Genomic DNA, 22765 nt, shown 5'->3' on the forward strand with positions numbered 1-22765 from the left:
TCTGTTTATTTTTATTTGACGTTGCTGATTTTTCGATCCATGTTTAACTATTCGTCTTATTAAAAATTTATGTAATTATTAACAATTTTATTACGATTTGATTTATTACTAAAGACACATTAATCATGACTTATAATTTTGTATATTTGCATAAAAATTTTAAATTATAGGAACAGTCGTTGATTCAAAAGTTAACAGGGTAAAATAGAAAAAACCGGAGGGGTTTTTTTTGACAGAGGGAGTACGGATACAGTACAGTACAACTAAGTTATCGTTATAATTGCCCACAGTGACATAGATAGAATCTCTACAAGTTCTTTATGTCATCTGCGATCTTTCTTTTGAAATTTATAAAGACCTCATGTTTTATATTAAAAGATCACGTGGTTTTATATTAGCCATATCTAGAACAAGATAATATACAATAATTACCAACCATGTGACATTTGAAACACCGTGGCGGTAGTAGGGGCTATTTGTAGGTGTTTCTTCGTGTGCTCATGTGTGTCTTCTGTGTGATTACAGGGAAAAAAACTTGTAACTTTAGATTGCGTGATATAAGTACTGCACGTCAGCATGTGTCTATAGGTGAAGATCTCTACTCCATAAATAATTTTTATAGACGATCAAAACTAGGTGGGAGTGACAGCCCAAAGCAATAGATCGTCTGTGAAGATGGAGCAATTTCACAGGCTACTGGGCAGCAGCTTACGAAAATACATCTTTACAGGCAGCGTACCCTATCCATTGCTTGAAATATGCATTTTTGCAGGCGGTCGTACCATCCACCGCTTGCAAAAATCAATTTCTTCAACTGGTACATAAAGAACACCGCTTGTAATAATAATTTTCTGTGACAAAAAAAATCCAAAACAGGCTAAACATTAAAAAAAATCACCTAATTGTTGCATCCCAGCGTCGCTCGTCGCCTCGCAGTAGCTGTCACGCCCGGAGTTTTATCCCAAGCCTAAATATGTAAAGGGAATCCGTAAATAACAATTGGCTTAATTAACTCAGGAAGAATCCCTCTAAAAGAACCTAATTCAATTAATCGAGGCTCACAAATCGACTAACTGGATTTAAATTTGAATTGCAGAAGTATAAAATTCGACCAAACAAATTAATTTAAAACTCGGCAAAAGTGGGGTTTTCCTTTTTCCCTCATTTTTTCCTTTATTTTTCCCTTCCTTCTCAAATTGGCCGAAGTCCAATTTTCCTCCCTCCTTTCCTTTTTCTTTTTCTCTTTTCTTTTCCTTCGTTCCAGGGCCAGCCCAGCCGAGCCGGCCCACTCCCCCGCGGCCGGCCCAGCCGCACCGGCCGTTTCCCTCCGCCCGCGCGCGCCCCCGCCTAGGCCGCCGCTCGGCCCAGCTCGCCGCGCCGCGCCCGCGCCGCGAGTTCGCGCCGCCTCCCTCCTCTCTCGCGCCACTGACAGGTGGGGCCCACCTGTCAGTGACCGTTTCGCCGCCAGCCCTCGCGCCCGCGCCGTGCCGCCTCCGCGCCGAGTCCGACTCTGCGCCGCCGCCACAACGGCCGCCGCGACGGCCGCCGCCGCGACCGCGTCGTGCCCGACACGGTCTCCAACCTCCGCCCGCCCTAGCCGGTGCCGCCGCCCTTTAAATCCTGAGCCGCCGCGTGCCGTCGCTCACTTTCCGCCTCCGCTCGAGTCGCCGCCGCGCTGTCGCCATGAGCCGCCGCCGGTTGATCTCGCCGCCAGCCGCCGGTCGTCGCCATCCCGCTGCGTCACCACCTCCGCGCCGCCGTCGCCGTCGGTTTGCCGCCCCGTCGTCGCCGGTGGACATCCCCAGCGCCGCGCGCTCCTTAGCCGCCCGGTCGCCGCCGCGTCCGGCCCCCTCGCCGTCACCCGTCGATCTTCGCCGCCGTTGCTGATCTCCCGCTCCTACCCGCGTCGCCACCTCCGCCTCCACCTCGCTAACCCGCCCGCGCGTTCGCCGCCGCCAGTGAGCGTCTCCATCCTCCTCCCCTCTCTCTCCCCCTTCCCGGCCGATCGCCGCCGAGTCGCATGCCGTCGTCGGACGGGTGCGAAGCTCGCCCTCGCCGCCGGCCGCTGCGGTCGTCGTCGCCTTCGCGTCGCCGTCGTCTAGCCGCCGTCGCCTGCGCTCGCGCGTGCCCGCACTCGCCGCTCGCCAATCGTTGCCGTGCCAACCGTCGCCGCTGCTCTGCCGGGTTGCGCCCGTGCGTCGCCGCCTCGGTCGTCGTCGCTGTCGCGCCGTCACCGTCGTCGTCGCGTCGCCGTCACCGTCGCCGTGCGCCGCCGCCGCCGCGTCGCCCGCAGCTCCCGCCGTCCGCCCGAGCCGCGCTCTGCTCCCCTCCTCTTTGTTCCCCTCTCGCTGACGAGTGGGCCCCACCCGTCAGCCGTCCCCCGCGCCCCTCCTCTCTCCTCCCGTGGGACCCGCGTGTCAGTCTCTCCCCTCCCCTCTCTCTCACCGACAGGTGGTCCCCACCTGTCAGCCGTCAGCTTCCTCTCTCCTCGCTGACGTCAGCAGCCCCATTAATTGATTTAGGACTTTTCTGTTTAGCTAAAAAACCCAGAAAACTTCTAAAATTCATAAGTAATTCATCTAGTCTCGGTTTAGGTCCATTCAAATTTCATTAAATTCATAAAATTGTCAAGAATCCATTAAAAATAGTTTTTTCTCTGTTTCAGTAGTTTTTTTAGCCTGTTTTGTTTGTTTTGCCTTGTTTGTCGTAGGTTTTGACCCCGTCGCAGCGCCATTCGTTCTCGAAGTCATCGCCGAAATTCCTCGTGGGTCTAAGCAAGGCAAGTGGCACCCTTCTTTGATCATATTGAACGTATGTTTATAAAATTCCTCGCTTTACATTCAAACATGCATTGTATTCAAAGGTATTTACTTTATTTATCTATTGGGGCATTTACCTTTATATCCGTTGATTCCCAGTTATTATTATTGTTATCCCAGGGTTAATTTGACTAGAAATAGGCTTAGGCAATGCTTAGCCATGCTTAGTTCAACTAGCTCACCAATCCTTATTTAATTTCTGCTAGACTTAGCGGACCTTTAATGGTTTTGATCATGATGAATTTCCCGATGTGGATTAATACAACTAAAATATTGCTTAGGGTGGGCTGTGGGTGCATAGTTTTGAGAGTCGTGCCCATGGCAATTAAGGACCGGTTCTCAGGAAACCCTGAAGGTCTTACACGTACTAACCACAAGCCAGAATGGGCAACGGTGAGACTCGTAATCTAGCTTGTCCCTATTCGACGTACCTAGGCAAGGGTAGGCGTGATGGAGTATGGACGGGCAATCGTGGTGTAACGAAAGCCTCTGCTGCTTCCGGATTTACCAAGGCACAAGAGGGGACTGCCCGACTTGGTGTAAAGGAGGGGGTGAAACCTGAAGTGTGGTGCGATTGTCTAGGGAGGGTTAGGTGAAAGGTCTTATCATGGTCTTCGTACTGAGGTATCGTGGTGATACGTTGGGGCATGGTAACATGCTTGGGAGCCATGTCTTGTGGGTAAAGTTGTACACCTCTGCAGAGTAAAACTATTCGAATAGTCGTGCCCGCGGTTAATGGGCGAACTGACAGACTCACTGGGATTAGTTGAACCCCTTTAATAATTTTATTAATCTTGGAACTGGTTTGACCCTGTGAACGTGGTGTAACGTTGGCAGTGGTTTGGGTCTGTCGCAACGTGGTTTAACGTTGGGCAGAGGGTTGACCCTGTCGCTACGTGGTGTAACGTTCGACAGTGGTTTGGGCCTGTTGCAACGTGGTGTAACGTTGGACAGTGGATGATTATTTTAAATGCTTACTTTACTTTTATTTCAGTCTATTTTATCTACTGTTTTGCTAAATTACTGCAGCTTTTGTGCAATTTAACCTTGGCCTATTCCTTGTACCCTATTGCATTCATTATTCTCCCTCCCTTGGGTGTTACTTGTTTAGTACGGTGGTTTGTACTCAGCCTTGCTTACTTTTTCCCCCACCAGAGCAAGTGCCAGAGCCTGAGTCAGAAGGTTGTTCCGAAGGTTGAAGTAAGGTTCAGTCCGCCGTCAAGAATGCCTGTGATGTGGAGCCGTCTTCGCCAGCTGAAGCTGAAGATTAGATGGTTTAGTTTGTTTTCCTTTTCCGCTGCATTTCGATAGATAATTGTTTTTATTTGTTTTTAAGTCGTGGAACTGTGTATTAAGTTGTCATAGTGTATACTCAGGCTGATGCCTGGACCGAGATTTAATACATGCTATTGTTCAGAAATTTGGTGTAAATTTCTGGGCGTGACAGTAGCCATCGACACCATCATCAACGTCTTCACAACCTCAGCCAGATCTAGCCTCCTCCTTATAGCCAGATCCAGCTGTTGCTGTCGTCGCCGCCGCCACCTACGTACGAGGGATCTGGCCTCCCCATGGTCCAAGCAGTCGGATCTAGGTACCATCACCTTCACTAGCTCAGTAGCACCCCATGTCTGTCGTCATTGGCACCACCACCATCCTAGCCTCCCCGAGGTCGCCATCGACGGATCCGACTTCCCCGAGATCTTCACGGCCATATCTGACCGTCATCGTCGTAGCTACCTTCATGGGTGTGTCGATCTACCAGGTGCTTCTCATCACTGCCTCTATTAGGATACCTACGCCACCATTGTCCTCTCCATCAAATCCTCTGCCACGCCCAGAAATTCCTTACACGAATTTTCAAACATTACTGTGTATTAAAATCCCTATCCAAGACCAGCCGGGGTACACCAATAGACAATGTTGATTACATCACCATTCGTTCTTAAAACAACAATAAGTAATTAAAGTCTAGCGACATGCAACTGAAAATAAATAAAGGGTTTCTGGCTCCAGCGTAGCTTGGCTCCAATCCACAGGCAACACCTCGACGGCGGACAAGCATCAAACCTCATAATCGCTTCCATCTGAACAGTACTCTATCTCTGAAGGGGAAAATGCAAGGCTGAGTACAACCACGTACTCAACAAGCAGCACGAAAAAGAGTAATAAATGAATACAAGTGAAATTCAAGGAAGGCTAGGGTTAGTTGCACGAAAGCAGTAAATTAAGTAAGAGAGAGGTTTAAATAGAATAACAGAATTTAGAACAAAAACAATAGTTAAGTAAAATACCAACACGTTGTTCAACGTTACACAATGTTGCAATAGGCCCAACCACTACTCAACGTTACAGTAGCCCCAAGTGAAAACCAGTTACTCAGGTTATTAAAGGTTTAACTAATCACAGTGAATCTGGGAGTCCGCCCGTGACCGTGGGCACGGCTATTCGAATAGATTATACTCTTATCAGAGGTGTACTACTATATCCACAAGACACGACTACACTGCACTTGAACGTGCGCCGACATGCCACCATGGCATACGGGATAGGAGACCTTGATAGGACCCGTCACATAACCCTTCCTATTTAAGTGTACCGCACTTCGGGTTTCATCCACTCCTTTACACCAAGTCGGGCAGTCCCCTCGTATGTCTTGGTGAATCTAGAAGCAGTAGAGGCTTTCGTTACACCACGATTGCCGGTCCATACTCCATCACATCCACCCTTGCCTTGGTACGTCAAATAGTTTGAAGCCATGCTTCAAATCCCACCTTACCCATTTCAGCATGTGGTTAGCACTAGATTACTCCCAGGGTTTCCCGTGAACGAGTCCTTAATTGTCATGGGTGCGACTCTCAAAACCATGCACCCATGACCCACCATTAACAGTATTTTAGTTGGAATTATCCCAGACGGGCAATGAATCATTAGCAACTAAAATCAATCTAATAGTGATTAAAGGATTACCATGTGCTACTTGTTCTAAGCAGGGCTAAGCATGGCCTAGACATAATACTACTCCAATTACCCTAGGTACAACAAGATTAATCAGGGGATAAACAACAGCATAATATAATAGGTTGAACCCAGAAAATAACATAAGTAAAAATACTAGAAATACAGTAGGTAATTAATGCATGTTTGAATTAAACGAGCGGGAATTTGACGATAAATGGGATCAATATGGTCAAGAGGAATGCTACTTGCCTTGCTCAGCTTCTGGAGGGATCTCCGCGACAATCTCGAAGTAAACAGGAGCTTCGGCGGGGTCTGAATCTATTCGAGAAAGGACAAAAATAAATAAACAGGCATAAACTCCACTAAAACAGTAAAAGAAACTATTTTTAATGGATTCTTGGTATTTTTCTAGATTTAATAAAATTTGAATGGACTAAAACGGAGACTAGATGAATTAGTTATGAATTTTAGAAGTTTTATGGGTTTTTAAACTAAACAGGAAAAATCCTAAATGAATTATTGGCAATTATGAGGCTTGCTAACGTCAACCCGGGAGGAGAGAGGTGGCGCCGACAGGTGGACCCTGGGAATGGGAGGGAAGTTGGGGGACTAACCCGTGGGCCCGGGAGGAGGGAGAGGCAGCGGGGTGGCTAGCTTGCGGGCCCGGCTGAGAGGGGAGATGGAGGCTGGCTGGTGGGTGGGTCCTGTCGGTCAGTCGGAGAGAATAGGGGAGAGGGAGAGAGGCTACCGACGGCAGTGGGCGAGCGAAGGGGATGGCTGGCGGCGTGGCGGCGACGACCGATGACGGCGCGCGACCGGCGACGTCGGCGCCACGACGGCGACGACAGCGTAGGGGACGGCGACGTCGGTGCCACGACGGCGACGACGGCACGGGGGACGGCGACGACCGGCGACGCGGGGAAAGTGGCGGCGACGGCGTGACCAAGAGGGAGGGCGGCGGGCCAACGCGACGACGACGGTGCGCGACGGAGGCAGGCGCACTCGGGCACCGGCGAGGATGGCTGAGCGGCGGCGTCGCGAAGGCGACGGCGGAGGGCGGCAGCGACATCGAGTGGCGCACACGGCCGGCGACGGCACGTGGCTCGGTGGCGATGGCTGGGAGAGAACAAAAAAGGGAAGGGAAGGGAAGGGAAAAGGGTGACTCACTGGCGATGGGAAGACGACGGCGAGGTCGGCGTGCGTGCGGCACACGGGGTGACGGGGGCCGGCACGAGGGACGGACGCCGATACGGGAGATCGGTGGTGAGATCTCGGGTGGCGGCGTGGGAAAATCCGGCGGCGGCGTTCGGGTGGCGTGGGAAAATCCGGCGACGGTGTTCGGGTGGGGGTTTAAATAGGGGGATGAACTCGTTGATAAGGAAAGGAGGGAGGGGGATGGAAAGCGGAGGCAAATTAGGAAGCCGGCGGTGCAATCGGCGGCAACGGGCGGGAAAAGCGGCAGCGACAGCGGGAGCTGCGTCGGACACGGGGGAGAACGGGCCGACGGGTGGGGTCCACCCATCAATGGGAGGCTGGCGCGGGCACGCGACCGAGGGGCGGCGGACAGGCAGGCCCCGCCTGTCGATCTCTCGCGGGCGGAGGGAGGCGTGGCGTGGACTGCACTGGCGCGAGGATGAGTTGGACCGGCGCTCGCAAGCACACGGGCGGGAGGAGGAGGCAGGCCGAGCTGGGGCGACTTGGGCCGGCCCAGAGGGTGGAAGAAGAGGGAGGGAAAAAGGAAAAAGAAAGGGAGAAAGATTTGGGCCGCGGCCCAAATTTGGAAAAAAAAATGAAAAAAAGACGAAAAGAGAAAAAGAGAGGAAACCTCACCTACCAATTTTTAAATTAAAATTTTGGGGCAAATTTCATAATTTGAATTTCAACTTTAAATCTAGTTAATGATTTAGCGGACCTCGATTTATTTCGATTAATTATTTAGAGGGTATTTTCCTGAGCTTTAATTAGGCCATTTATTAATTAACAATTTCTTTATTGAATTTGGCATAGGAAAGAAACTTGGGGTGTGACATCCTCGCACTGCCATTGCCGAGCCGTCACGCGCTACTTGTTGTCGCTGAGAGAGAGCGCATGAAGGGGATGCGAGAGTAGTGCGTGGAGAGGCCAGAGAGACAATGGACGAGAGGGGATGTATATGTAATCTTATCTCCTCCTTATAAGTGGATGGTAGACAAGCCACTTTTTTTTGCCTAGCTTGCAAAAATAATTTCTGCAGGCGACCCATAAAGACCCATGCCTGCAAAAAAAATGATATTTTATAGGCAGCCCACATGGTGTCCTACATGCAAAAATAGTGTATTTTACATGTGAGCCTCCTTATGGGCTGCCTATAAAAATTATTTTGTAGACGGCGCACGGTCTATCATTTTCTGCAAGTGGCCGATGATTCGTCTGCCTATAATTTTCACGTTCCGTCATTTGGAAAAAATATGTTTGGTTCAATGGATGGTACGGCACGTGCGGTCTTCCACATACATACATACGTACTAACTAGTATAGTATAATGTGTAGTTGCTTACTTCCCGTCTAAGATACAGAAATAACTCTACATCTTTCTGTACTCACTCAATGGAAAACATAGACATCGTTAAATCTCATGTGAATGATATTGCTATGTAGGGAGTCTGTACTTTCTGTTAGGTGAGAGCAGAAATATTTATGAAGTTATTTTTGCATCTTAGATGTGAAAGGAGTAACTATACCTGGTAGTCCGAGTTCTTCTCCCCTTTTACTAACCCAGATTCCCTTGTTTTTTGCGCACACGTTTCCTGGACTGCTAAACGGTGTATTTTTTACGAAAATGTTAATAAAAAAGTTGTTTTAAAAATCATATTAATGTATTTTTCAATTTTTTATATTAACTATAATTAATTAATCATGTATTATTTTTTTCCGTGGTAGGATATATGCTTCCCATATATTGGAGGGATTGGACTATCGGAGTGCATACCTTAATTTCGTTGCATAGCCATAGATTAATACACAGAAGCTTACTTCCCAACAATACGAGCTCTAATTTGTCGATCTAGTGTTCATGGATGGCACAGGGATCACCAATGCATTGTTCGTCGTAGCCCTAGTGTTCATCGTCACGGTAGCCGCCGCCGCCAAGGTAGCGAGGTCAAGAACCGATCTCCCTCCGAAGACGGCGGCGCCGCCTCCGCCGCCTGAGGCCAAGGGCGCTCCTCTGGTCGGGGTCTTCCCGGCGGTGCTGAGCAGGGGCCTGCAGGCCGTGATCCGCGAGCAGCACAGGGAGCTGGGCAGCGTGTTCACGCTGAGGTCGCTCGGGCTGGCGGTGACGTTCCTCGTCGGCCCGGAGTCCTCTGGCCACTTCTTCCATGCGCCGGAGTCGGAGATCGCCATCGACGACGTCTACAAGGTCACCGTCCCCATATTTGGCCGCGGCGTCGGCTACGACGTGGACCTGGACACCCGGAACGAGCAGCACCGTTTCTTCGCCAAGACGCTGAGGCCAGCCAAACTGAGGAGGCATGTTCATCCCATGGTCCATGAGGTCGAGGCAAGTATTGTTTTGGTCGACGAGCTATCACTTTCATCTATCAAATTACTGGCTTAATTAGAGCATCTATCAAATTCGCAGGATTTTTTCGGGAAATGGGGAAATTCTGGAGTGGTGGATCTGAAAGAAGAGGTCGATCATTTGCTGATGCTGATCGCAAGCCGGTGCCTGCTCGGGAAGGAGGTCCGGGAGAACATGTTCGACGAGGTGTCGTCCCTCCTCCACGAGCTCATCGGGGGCTTGCACCTGGTCAGCATGTTCTTCCCCTACCTGCCGACGCCGGCGCACCGCCGCCGTGACAGGGCGCGCGCGAGGCTTGAGGAGATATTCTCCGAGATCGCCGGGGCACGCAGGGGCTCTGGCCGCGTCGAGGACGACATGCTGCAGGAGCTGATGGACTCGAGGTACGGGGACGGCCGTGCCACGACGGGCGCGGAGGTCACCGGAATGCTCGTGGCGCTGCTCTTCGCCGGCCAGCACACGAGCTCCACCGTAACGGTCTGGACGGCGCTGCGGCTGCTCACCCACCCCACGCACTTGCACACCGCCATGGCAGAGCAGGAGGAGTGGCTCGTGGGGAAGGAGGAACAGATCGACTACGACGTGCTCCAGCAGATGGGCTTCCTGCATCGCTGCATCAAGGAGGCGATGAGGCTGCATCCGGTGACGCAGATGATCCTCCGGCGTGCGCGCAGGGGCTTCGCCGTGCGCGCCAAAGAAGGCGGTGAGTACAGCGTCCCAGCCGGAAGGTTGCTGGCGAGTCCCCTGGTGGTCAACAACCTGCTTCCCTACGTCTACAAGGACCCCCACGTTTTTGACCCGGACCGGTTCGCCGCCGGGAGAGCAGAAGACAAGGGCGGCGCCGGAGCCGGCGATCTGGCGTACGTAGCGTTCGGCGCCGGGAAGCATGCATGCATGGGCGAGGGCTATGCCTACCAGCAGATAAAAGTGATACTGAGCCATCTGCTGAGGAAATTTGAGCTCAAACTAGAGTCTCCTTTCCCTGAACCTGAGAACATGCTGTCAATGAGACCCAGAGGTGAAGTAATGGTGAGCTATAGGAGAAGTGAGTGACTGAAGGACTTGACCCAGTTATGGATGGGAACCAATAAATCCAAATGGAATTAAATGACTAAATTAAAACTTAAAATAAAACCACCGTGAGTTCTTATATAATAAATATTATATTTACACAAACACAGCTACAAACTTGATCTTAGCAAGAGCGCCCCCCCCCCCCCCCCCCCCCCCCAAAGTTCTCACCCAGTCCGTAGCAGGCGTCCAGGGGTACGGGAACTAGGCCGCATGTGAGGATGTGACATATCAAGTCGTCTGCTACTCTGCTGTGTGTTCGTTTGCGTCTTCGCGTGCGTCATGAGTTGTATTCTTAAAAAATATGGCCAAGTGCAATTGTGGGAGCATCTTCGTAGGTGGGCATATTTGTGGTAAGGCTGCATAATGTACTTCTTTGTTAAGATTTCAAATTTACTTTGTGTAAGTACTCATATGTATTTATAAGTACTCTGGTAATTTGTACCCGTGATTTATAATTATAATTTATTTGAATTTAAATAAATTATTAGTTATATAAATGAATTATTATGGGACAAAAAAATAGTTATGTCCTATAATATGTGATGGACGGAGTAGCACAAGTAGATCATTCTAAAGATGTTTAGCTCTCAAATAGTTTGAGTGAATTACATATCAAGCAAAGAAAATTACATTTTAATTTTGCGATTTTCCATGGCTTAAAGCTACAAATGACCTCATGATTTGTAACTTGCACAGAAAGATCACGTGCCAGAAAGCTAAAAATTACATTCAAATATTTTGTTTTCCATTCAATTTCGTAGCTTATTACTCACATCATATAACTCATGACAGAAAACACTCTCAAACGCTGGCAGTTGCCACCGTAAGTGATGTGCCCCAGCACCCATCACATGAACATTCAAGACAATCATCTGACTTAGTCACTGATGAGAGTCAATCCATTACACCATTTCAAAGACCGATCACATGTAGCCGTGCAAAGAAACTACAACAAGAGGTGAACTCGCTACTAGCTGAAACATATTTCAATGTTAACGAGAATTATATACTACCTAAATCAAGTACTTTGCTATTACTTAGGCTTACACATGCATAGTATTTGATGGGCATCGACGATGAGCTAGAAGATTATAGTGACTATGTGTTGCGTGAAGACGACGACCGTTTACGACATGGTGTTTTTGGACTGCACTGTCTCCAAACATTTGCTCCAACTTTCAAGGAATGTGCGACCCAACCACTCAACTTTCTCCATGCTTAATATATATGGTTGGAAAGATAATTAAGTCTAGTTTCACCTCCAACAAACGGCTTGTCATTTTGACTTCCCAATAAGGAGTCATGGATAAATCATTGAGGACTGCTCAAAAGGCAAACAGACACGCGAGTCTTCTCGGGAAATCACTCCTTGTGACCTTTGAGCTAACCTATGTCCAGCAAACTTCCAAGACCTTTATTCCTATCTAGGAGGGTTGTTCCTGGTATAAATATTTCCTATGTTTTATCATTTAAAAGACTTTTGACATTAAGAATATTGAATCTTTTGTGCAGCTGTGTGCTAACAAATTTAGAGAGAGATCTCTACCCCTTTGCTCTTGTGATTTTCTTGTGAGATTACGGAAGCGGCGTTTGACGCCTCCCAATTGGTGCTCTTGGTCCCTTTGAGGACTTTTTCCTCGAGTGATTCCAGGTTACGTTAGGTGGTAACTTAGAGTGTGGTTGGACGAACCCTCGATTCAGGTTGCCATGACAGAGACGGTTTGAGTACGATCGTTAGGTTGCACTGTTATCTTGGTTGCTTGCAGCTAGTTATCTTGGTCTCTTGAGGCTAGCTATCGGTTCTTGATCCTACGACGCGAAGATGGAGACATCACCCCTACTTGGGTCATATCAGTAAGAATCAGCACCAAATCAAAAATCCTGTAAACATATTTCAACAAGCATCACATAAAAGCTCAATATTTTTCACTTTTCAAAAAAATAAAACATCACATATTTGATTGCTTGCTTGTCAATTTGGACTCTACATATTACTTTTACTAGCACATTGTCCGTGCGTTGCAACGAGATTTAGTTTTAAAATATCATAACATGTTATTAACATTTTTTTGCATGTGTCGTATTTTAATTGTTATATATATTTGCTATTGACATATGGGTCTATTAATTTCACGATTATTTTTTTCTCATAATAAGTAGAGTTAGTGGGAACAATTAACATATGTAATCCGCCATTATTTTTCTTTGAAAAATAGAGTATAAATAAAAAACAAGGAGTGGGTTGCCACCATGACTAACCATGTTTATAGTAGTATAGATATACTTGTCCACAATAATATAAGTGAAAAAAACTACAAATCAACTTTAAAATTTAAATTTTGGTTATAAACCGTTGCAAAAGTGAAACAATAGCGGTGGTAAAAGGAAGCGGCAGACAGAGCTGACGAGGAGGCTGCAGGTGGGCTTGCAATCGACAAGATTGACCATTTTGGGGGCCCAAAGACAAGGATGCGGGTGCAGGTGTCGGAGTCGGACCGACCCACCGAGCCGGTTCGGGTCAATCAGTAGACGTACACACATCCCAAATTCCCAACTCCTATTAAACCGTTTCCAGAAGAAGAAGAAAAAAAAAACGTCCTGAACAGCGCACCGCCTCGCTTCCTCTCGCCGCCATCGCCATCGCCATCGCCATCGCCATCGCCGTCGCCGTCGCCGTCGCCGCCGACCGGACGAAGCTCCCCCATCGGCGCGGCCACCCCTCGAAGCCTTCACCACATCAGCGCCGCGACCAGTCGGTCGCCGCCGCGCTGATACCGTCGTCCTCCCTCTCCTCCTCCCAGGCGGCAAGATGGTACGTGGGAGATCTAACCCTAGTAGCCGCTCTCGATTCGACCTCTCCCCGCCCCCGTCCTCAAAATTATAGGGCTCAGGATTTTCCTTGGGGATCGGGTCGCGGGGCAGGATGCTTTGCTTTCGCTCCCTACGATTCGATTGATTGACGGATTTGTGATGTCTCTCCGTGCAGTCGTCCCTCGCCGCGGCAAGGGCGGATAACTTCTACTACCCTCCGGAATGGAGCCCAAAGAAGGTAACGATGTAACCCTTGGTGAATCACAGCGTACAACGTTATGGTTTGGTACTTGATGCTTTGTGGTTGTGGATGCGGATGCTGATGTATGTGGGTGTTTTCGTTCTTCTCTTTTCTATTGATCAATTAGGGTGGGCTCAACAAGTTCCATGGACAACATGCTCTCAGGGAGCGGGCGAGGAAGCTGGACCAGGGCATACTGATTATAAGGTTTGGTTCTCGAAAAATACGTTTCTTTGCTCTACACAATGAAAACCAGTTAGTAGAGAGAACATTGCTGTCTTAGCTCTTTCATATGGCCATCTGTTTCAGTGTTTTGTGCAAGTTTAGGGATTTTGGGTTGTAACATATTACAGCTTACAACAAACCAATGATATGGATTAAAAAAATTGTAAAATTTTGGGTACTGTCTAAGGCATTGTTCTTTCCTCATTATCGATTATGGATTATCATGGCGCTCTTCCCAAGCTCATCTGACCTTTCTAAAGCAATTTTTCAACCTTGTACTAGTTAACTCAGTCGTTTGTACTTTGTAACCTTCAACATCACAAAATCAAGTAATCCAGAAAATCTAAAAATCTCATGAAAAAAGAACACCACCTAAGTAAACTGGTGGACACTACGAGGAAATTGTTATTGGTCCTAGTAAGGGGGATTTTACACATAGTCTATGTTAGGTTCTTACGGATGATGGGAACCTATGATTCCTAGCAGTTAACTGTACCTAATGGATATTTTAGCCTTCCTCTTTGCTGTGAATAGCTATTTTATTTATTTCCTTTTGCTTTAGTGTTTCTGAATTATGGATTGCAATTACAAATTAGTTAATTGATTGAAGATTTTAACAGATGAATATTTGCATCTCACTTGCTTGAACAGTTGGACAGTGTTACTGATGTGTTGTGTCTCCTACACACTACAACCTGTTTAAAAATTTGCCTTCTAAAAAACAGGGCACTACTGAATGGATGATCAATGATTTTGTTGTGGTAGATTAATCATAAACTTAGAGACAGTATTTCGCTGTCATATATGCATATATCTGCTACTTCTAACAATTACTTATCCAGAAACAGTTGTTTGCAAGGTTTCTTATTCTAAGAACCAATAAATTGTCATCAATATTTCTTGTTTTTTCGTGATTTGTTTGCTAAACTTAATGTGTGGTAAATGGGGAAGGTTCATTGCTTATATTAATTTGCAAAGTGTCGATGAAGTATGATAGGCCTAAGATGAATTAAATGCTAGTCGATTTGAGTTTAGAATCTTTGACGTAGAAAATATACTATGGTGCTGATGTGATTAGTCCATGTGTCCATACTTACATTCATAGCTTATCTGTTACTGCCTCTGTCTCCATTATGTAAACAAGTACTGTGATGATAGATGCATCTGCAGATACCATTCTTCTGTACTCCAGTTACCTTATTTTCACCATAGTTCATATTAGGAAATCAACTACCTTCTTAATATAAATTATCTGATAGTTTGCAATTTCACTACTTGTCTAACACATTGATGGAGAAGGACTTATCTGTACATCAGTGACTTGACACTAGCTAGATCATGTATGTAAGTCAAGAACATTATGTTTAGTTTGAACCGATCTAGCAGATAAAAGATGCATATCAATATTGCGGGTCCCTTAATTTTTTATGTACATATAACTTATCTTCACTAATGTATGTTCTAGTTTTGACACTGTTGATTTGTTTATCCTTTTATGCAGATTCGAGATGCCATTCAATATTTGGTGTGGTGGATGCAACTCCATGATAGCGAAGGGAGTGAGGTTTAATGCTGAGAAGAAACAAGTTGGGAATTATTACTCTACCAAGGTATGTGCTGGATTTTGGAACACTTGTTAGTTTGCAATTTTGTTTTCGGGGTATTGTACTGTAGTCATCCTTGTTAGTTTCAGATTTAGTTTTGGTCTCATGCATAGCACAGCAAACTGTAGGTGCATAAACTGGTTTACTTTTATCAATTTAACCATCTATATCTTTCATCAATTCGTCTCCTGCTGTCGTGCATGACATAGGAGGACATAAGCTACTATGATATTTAACATTGATAAGGCAGCATTGTGTTGTATTTACTCAATTGAAGTTTTTTTTTCTAAAAATATCTAATTGGTCATCTACTAAGGCTCTGCTTGACGATATGTTGGCCTTTTAGAAGCATTTATATTTCCGTACTTGTGAATGTGACCAATGGTTGAAGTTTCAGCCACAATAGCAAAATCTTGCTAGAGCAGATGAGCTAACTAAATTTCACAGCAAATCATGTCAGTTACAAACTGGCTCTAACTTTTGTTGTCAATTATGGGCCGTGCAGCATAAGTCGAGTGTTTCTTGTTTCTATAAGAAACTAGCATAGGCTCAATCGTACTCTAAAGCTCAAACACTAATTTTATGCTGTCTTGCTGGCCCAGCTTAATCTTTGGATCCAGATTTGTGTAAAAAGTTCAGAGTGGCTAACAAGAGAAATTTGAAAGGTGGTTTAGTAGTTACTTTTGTAGGACTAGTCTAATAGTCCATCCTCGCCTATTACTACAGTAGATACTAGATACTTAAGTGCTACCTAGTCCAGCTTAAATGTCGTGAGTTATAGATGTAAGAATCTAACCAAAATGCTTACCGTAAGTTGGTGTGCACAACTGAGTAAACATTTTTCTCAAGAGAACTCAAATGGTGATTATTTTCAACAGAACTGTGCCACCTAAATGAAAACATCATTTGTGTGTGTGTGTGTGTGTGTGTTTTTTTTTTTGGGGGGGGGGGGGGGGGGGGGTCTATAGTACCTAACAAAAGAAATACTACAGATTATATGCTTAGTTTGAGATTAAATGCCTTTCAATAATGGTGAAATTTAGCAAACTAATTACTTGACATTTTCATGCTTGTTAACGTACTAAATCCTACTAACTTATTCTTTTACATGACTTATCCAAAATCATATCATAATAGCCAAGTTCCATGCTTTTACATAACTTGGCCAAAATTCTGCCATGTCTTTTAAGCCATGACGTTGCTGCTGGCAAGTTGCTGCCTGCTTATGCTTTGGTGCCAATGTTATACATGCTGTTGGGGACCACAGTCATAATATCTGGGATAGGATAAAATGTACATGTGAGAACTGTGGTTAGGACTGTTCAGAACCATTCAGCCTCATGCTTTCAACTATCCTGTCCAGACTGCAGGGCAGCTGCTTATCTTCCCAGGAATTTCTTTTGGCTACTTTAATCTGTAAAATATTAGAATAGAATAAATCTGACTATGATTAGTCATCTTTTGGTGCTTTTGGCAACCTTAAGAACGGAACATTTTGTTTTAGTCATGTTGTTGCTTTGTTGTTTATATGAAACTCTGTGGAACCTACATAGTGATGCACTCTTGGTTTATCCTGAGCCTTGGTATTCTTTCTTTAGTTTATTTTATCAACTTAATTTGCTCATAACAAGTCATGTATTATTGACAGTACATGTTGAATGTATCCCATAACAAGCTTCTTTTTAAATTGCTCCATGCATTGAATGTGTTTTGCATTGCTATCCCAGCCAAATTACTAGAAATGCATGCAACTTGTGTGGCATTCACCATACTGTGTCAGTTGTGCTTCTCAATTCCAAAATACTTAATGGCATTATTTTCTTCTTCCTTTCAAGGAGATGACCTATTGTTGCATAATAGTATCAGCTGACATTATTCAGTACTAAATTTATCTGGCCCTTGATTCTCCTGTCAGATATGGAGCTTCACCATGAAATCACCATGCTGCAAACAAGAAATTGTTATACAAACAGACCCAAAAAATACCGAGTATGTTATAATCAGTGGAGCTCAGCGAAAGACTGAAGATTATGATGTGGAAGATGCAGAGACACTGCTGCTACCTGCAGATGAAGGTTGTAATACTTGTACTAATTAATCTTGTATTTATTAAACCTTGTTTTAAAATGCTTACTTGTCTGTTGTGGGTTTTTCTTCAGAAAGAGACAAGCTTGCAGATCCCATGTATAAACTTGAACACCAGGAAGAGGATCTTAGAAAGAAGAAAGAAGCTGAACCAGTTTTAGTTCGCCTTCAACGACTTTCTGATAGCAGGCATTCTGACGACTATGCTCTTAACAGAGCCCTTCGTGATCGTCTTAGGGTCATCCAATGAAATCCTTATCATATGTTTTCCAAATTAGCTTTTGACAGTGTCATGATTCTTATCCACTTGTTGTCCTTTTTATGTAGAGCCAAAAGAAGAGAGTTGCTGAAGAGAGAAAATCAGCTAGAAAGATGGGTCTAGGGGTACGGCTTTTACCACCCTCTGCAGAAGATGCCACGGCAGCGGCTTATGTGAAGTTTGCGTCAAAATTTGAGAAGAGCAGAAGGGACAAAAGAGCAGCCATTAAGGCTGCTTCCATCTTCCCGGAGTCATCAAGCTCAACTTCAAAGAACAAGCTGGACCTTGCACTGAAGAGGCGGAATATAAAAGCTGGTGCTGCCTCAGCGCTGATGGCGGGGAGGGTGAAGCCTTCGTCATGGCAGAGCACATCTTCTGGAAGCTCAAGAACTGCAATGCCGATCATGGCAACACGCAAGTAGCCACACCACCGAGGAAAAGCGGGGAATACAAAGCCACAATCTTCCGGATTGTTCTGCATGTAGAAATACCTAATCTGCTAAGTTGGGTAGTCAAAAGTTCAAACCAGCTTGTTATGTTTAAATGCTCAGCAGTTGCTCTGTATGAGTATGTCTAACCTGAAATGTTTTTTTGCCGTATGCATTCCTGTGTGACTATCCAGCTCGTGCTAATCGGTTTCTAACAGTATATTGTACACTAAGAATTTACTCCAGTAATCTTTGTATATATGATGACATAATCACCTTGTATGCTTTTGCAAACAGCGATGAACAACTTCTTATATATTCTTCCACCGAAGCGTGGAGGGTTTTGTTTCTACCGCGAGAATTACTTGTGATCTTGTGTGCCTGGAACGTGCATCACCTGTGGCCTGTACATGTACTTAGGGTTGGCAATTTTCTTCGTGGTGGTGGAGCCCTACTGAGGCCCAGCCCCTACGGGGATGGGATGGGGATATTTTGTCCTGGGGGATTCAGGGCGGAGACCTGGTTTTGATTAGGGGTGGGGGACGGTTTATAACCGAGTGGAACCCGTGGGAATCTAGGGAGATCTATTAGACTTTTAAATGCAGTTAAATGAAGGCCTAAAAGACAAAAGTCTAACCAAACATTAGCTACACACTCTCACACGCTCACTCTCTCAATCCCTCGCCCATTCTCAGGCGGCTGTAGAGCTGGGAATTAGGCCGTGCTTTTATGGGCCGGCTTAAGGACGGTGGTCTGACACGACAGAAAGCACAATACGACTACGGACCGGGCTTGGGCATGGAACATAAACACGTTGGGCGGCACGACACGACACGATTATTGGGCCGTGCTTGGGCCGGCACGGCCCAAAAGAGGCACGAAACATTCACGCCAGGCCGATTTTTTTCCTGGACCATGCTTCCACAATAAGTTGATTTTATTTCTAGGCCATTAGTCATGTTAATGCCATATCCATGTGTAACTCATCATGTTTGTGTTAACACCAAAATTTGGTAAGTTTTCATATTAGATTCGGATAAGGAAGGTGCAATCGCCGATAGAAATTTTATCCGGGAGAGTTTGAATTCGACAGGGAATCGTGAAGATGTTAACACCAAAATTTGGTAAATTTCCGTATTGGATTCAGATAAGGAAATGTGCAATTGCCAATAGATTTATCCGGAAGAGACCGAATTCAACAAGGAATCGTGAAGACCAAGGCTTGGCGACGCAAATTTATCTGTTAATTAGAGTTAGTTAGGATTTTATTTTATCTCTAAGAGATTAGAGTCCGATCGAGACTTGTGTGTGTTTTATCTAGTAGGAGTTAGAGATAGAATCCGCATAAGACTAGTTTGTTATTTCTTTTTATCTATTAGGAGTCATATGTTGTGTCCAACACGGCCTAGCCTCAACCCGAGGGTATAAATATGTATGCCCAGGGTTATTGTTTTTCATCTATCAATCAATTAGATCAACTTCTTTCGGCGCATTGCCACCCTCTTGTCCGAGGGTTTCAACTTCGGCGAAACTTGGCACCTGACGTGGGGCTGCATCGTCTCGATCTCCGACGGAGGGGAAAGTCTACGTTCTGTCGGGCCACGGTAATCGTTCGACTAGATTAGAACTGTCCCGGTTCGATCTGATCTTCTAATCTAGTTGCGCGATTGCTAGTTATCGTATCAGTTTCAACTTAGATCACTTTCGTGTTTTGAGTTGATCTAGTCGACTACTTTGGGTGATCTACATTGGTTTGATATTTACTGTTTGACATATTCAATCTAGTACTGTCTCGGTTAGGTCCGATCTAGTAGATTGCGTTTGTCAGATGGTTTATATCAGATTGATGTAATTTACTCATTGTTTTATCAGAGTACCAACCGATAGTTACCAGTCATCGGCTCATTGGCTTGATAGCAATCTAGATCTGTTTAGTATCTATCCCGACATGGCTAGGTTTAATCTTGAACTGTCTTGGTTGGGTCCGATCTTCTACGATTATTCTTAGCAATCTGGGCTAGGTATTTTATAGATCTTGGTTGTTTGTCCGCCGTCTATAGCCGATGATTTTTGCCGATCTACATGCTTATCAAATTTACATCAATAGAGTAGCCGATTGTTTTACTGCATTATTTCTATACCAATCGGCTTAATTTAGTTAGATCGGCAGTTGTTTATGTTGCATCGGCTTATGAGAATTACATGCAAATTAGTTGTAGCCGATCGTAACATATGATTCATTGTTTATTCCAAGTAATTCGTTGATTTATTTATTAGCCTTATCGATCTTCATGTTTTCTATAATCATATCGCGCTCGACTGCATACTGTCTTGGTTAAGTCCAATCTCTGCACGTCTAGTTCAATCTGGTTATAGGGGCTCGTCCGATCGATTAAGATTAATAAGTAACTTGCTGGATTATATTGGTCTAATATAATTTAACTTTATTTCTATCAAGTTTCTAGCCGATCTAAGCTTTTTACAGTCGATTGCTCTGCCTATTGGCTAACCATCGCGACACCAACATCTGATCGGCTGGATCATTAGTTACCTATCGGCTTGATAGCCGATCGGCTTGTTTTACTGCTTATCTTGTCAGTTGCAGGATCAAACTGACTGACACGTCCGCGCATCATTCTAAGAATTTAGGTCCTGCACTGGAGCTGTCTAAGATTGACTCCCAGGCCTTCGTGTGTGACACGTCAATGTTCACATTTTGACGTCAATAGAAGATCAAGGCTTGGCGGCCTAAATTTATCTATTAATTAGAGTTAGTTAGGATTTTTATTTTATCTCTAAGAGAGTTAGAGTCTGATCAGGACTTGTTAGTTTTCTTTTATCTATTAGAGACCGTGTCATGTTAGAGATAGAGTTTGTTATTTCTTTTTATCTATTAGGAGTTGTGTCCGACATGGACTACTATCAATCCGAGGGTATAAATATGTGTGCTCCGGGTCATTGTAAATCATCTACAATCAGATCAATCAAATTTCGGCGCATTGTCACCCTCTTGTCCGAGGTTTTCAACTCTAGCGGAACTTGGCACCTAACGTGGGGCTGCATCGCTTTGATCTCCGGTGGAGGGGTAAGTCCTACGTTCCGCCAGGCCACGGTAATCACATCGACTAGATTAGGACTGTCTTGGTTAAGTCCGATCTTCTAATCTAGTTGTGCGATTGCCAGCTATAGTATCAGTTTCAGCTTAGATCACTTTCGTGCTTTGAGTTGATCTGGTCGACCACTTTGGGCGATCTATGTTGGCTTGATATTTGCTATTTGACATACTCAATCTAGTACTGTCTCGATTCGGTCCGATCTAGTAGATTGCGTTTATCAGATAGTTTATCTCAGATCAATGTATTTTTCTCATTGTTTTATCGGAGTACCAGCCCTCAATCATCGTCTCATTCGCTTGATAGCAATCTAGATCTGTTTAGTATCTAGCCTGGCATTGCTACGTGTAATCTTGAACTGTCTCGGTTGGGTCCGATCTTCTATGCTTATTCTTAGCAATCTGGGCTAGATATTTTATAGATCTTAGTTGTTTATCTGTCATCTATAGCCGATGATTTTGCTGATCTACATGCTTATCATATTTACATCAATAGAGTAGTCGATTGTCTTATTGTGTTATTTTTATACCAATCGGCTTGATTTAATTTAGATCGGCAGTTATTTATGTTGCATCAACTTGTGATAATCATACGCAAATTGGGTTTAGCCGATCGTAACATATGATTCATTGTTTATTCCAAGTAATTTATCGGTTTATTTATTAGTTTTATCGATCTTCATGTTTCCTATAATCATATCGTGCTCGATTGCATAATGTCTTGGTTAAGTCCAATCTCTGTACGTCTAGTTCGATCTGGTTATATGGGCTCGTCCGATCAACTAAGATTAATAAGTAACTTGGCGGATTATGTTGGTCTAATATTTAATTTAACTCTATTTCTATGAAGTTTCTAGCCGATCCAAGCTTTTTATAGCCGATTGTTTATCCTATCAGCTAACCGTTGCAGCATTAACATCCGATCGGCTGGACTTTTAGTTACCTATCGGCTCGATAGCCGATCGTCTTGTTTTATTGTTCATCTTGTCAGTTGCAGGATCAAACAGACTAACACGCCCGCGTAATCTAAGAATTTAGATCCTGCACTAGAGCTGTTGAAGATTGACTCTCAGGCCTATGTGTGTGACCATTGTTATTATTTTCAGCGTACATAGCCTGTCTCTCAAGCACTCACATGGACGCAACCACTTTGTCGATCGGGCGATTCCTCTAGTTCGGTGCTTTGACACAACACGACATTGGTGGATTAATGCTTTTGATGTATGTGCCACCGTAATATGACATGACAATACGACAGCAGAGTAGACATGCAACCTGCACTGGGCCGTGCTTGGGCCGGCACGGTCCAAATAGACACAAAATGCTTTTGGGTCATGCTTGGGCCGTGGCATCACCCTCGCGTGCTGGCACGGTACGGCACGCTGAGCAAGTCGGACCGGGTCAGCACAACTAATTTGGGCACGAAGCACGATGGGTTGAGCCGTTCCTAGCACGGCACGGCCCAAGTCCCAGCTCCGCCTGCCACGTGCGGCTCGACGGGGCAGCAGGTCGGCTGTGCGGTGGCCCCCATCTTCACGCCCTCTCGGGGCTAGCGTCGTTTTTGCCAAGCCCGGCCCTGACATGTCC

The 22765-nt window shown here is 45.4% G+C and overlaps 2 protein-coding genes across 2 annotated transcripts; both read left to right on the plus strand.

The window, feature by feature from the left end:
- Positions 1-8832: 8832 nt before the first annotated feature.
- Positions 8833-10466, plus strand: LOC102708311 (obtusifoliol 14-alpha demethylase-like). Its single transcript, XM_006648523.2, has 2 exons — positions 8833-9318; positions 9400-10466. The coding sequence occupies exons 1-2, from the start codon at positions 8833-8835 to the stop codon at positions 10390-10392; spliced, it is 1479 nt and encodes a 492-aa protein (XP_006648586.1). The 3' UTR covers positions 10393-10466.
- Positions 10467-12994: 2528 nt separating this feature from the next.
- LOC102708591 (coiled-coil domain-containing protein 130) lies at positions 12995-18416 on the plus strand. Its single transcript, XM_015832903.2, has 7 exons — positions 12995-13225; positions 13400-13462; positions 13593-13672; positions 15192-15300; positions 17210-17369; positions 17454-17617; positions 17707-18416. Exons 1-7 carry the CDS (start codon positions 13223-13225, stop codon positions 18058-18060), a joined length of 933 nt encoding a protein of 310 aa, XP_015688389.1. The 5' UTR covers positions 12995-13222; the 3' UTR covers positions 18061-18416.
- The last annotated feature ends 4349 nt before the right edge of the window (positions 18417-22765 follow it).

Source organism: Oryza brachyantha, chromosome 2, assembly GCF_000231095.2.
Source record: "Oryza brachyantha chromosome 2, ObraRS2, whole genome shotgun sequence".
Classification (NCBI taxonomy): Eukaryota; Viridiplantae; Streptophyta; class Magnoliopsida; order Poales; family Poaceae; genus Oryza; species Oryza brachyantha.

What these genes read in the sequence shown, in the direction of transcription:
- LOC102708311 (XM_006648523.2), top strand. Translation starts at nt 8,833, where the DNA reads ATGGATGGCACAGGGATCACCAATGCATTGTTCGTCGTAGCCCTAGTG. An exon ending in CCATGGTCCATGAGGTCGAG is followed by an intron (nt 9,319 to 9,399) that starts GCAAGTATTGTT and finishes TCAAATTCGCAG; the next exon opens with GATTTTTTCGGGAAATGGGG.
- LOC102708591 (XM_015832903.2), top strand. An exon ending in CGGAATGGAGCCCAAAGAAG is followed by an intron (nt 13,463 to 13,592) that starts GTAACGATGTAA and finishes TTGATCAATTAG; the next exon opens with GGTGGGCTCAACAAGTTCCA. An exon ending in GGAATTATTACTCTACCAAG is followed by an intron (nt 15,301 to 17,209) that starts GTATGTGCTGGA and finishes TTCTCCTGTCAG; the next exon opens with ATATGGAGCTTCACCATGAA.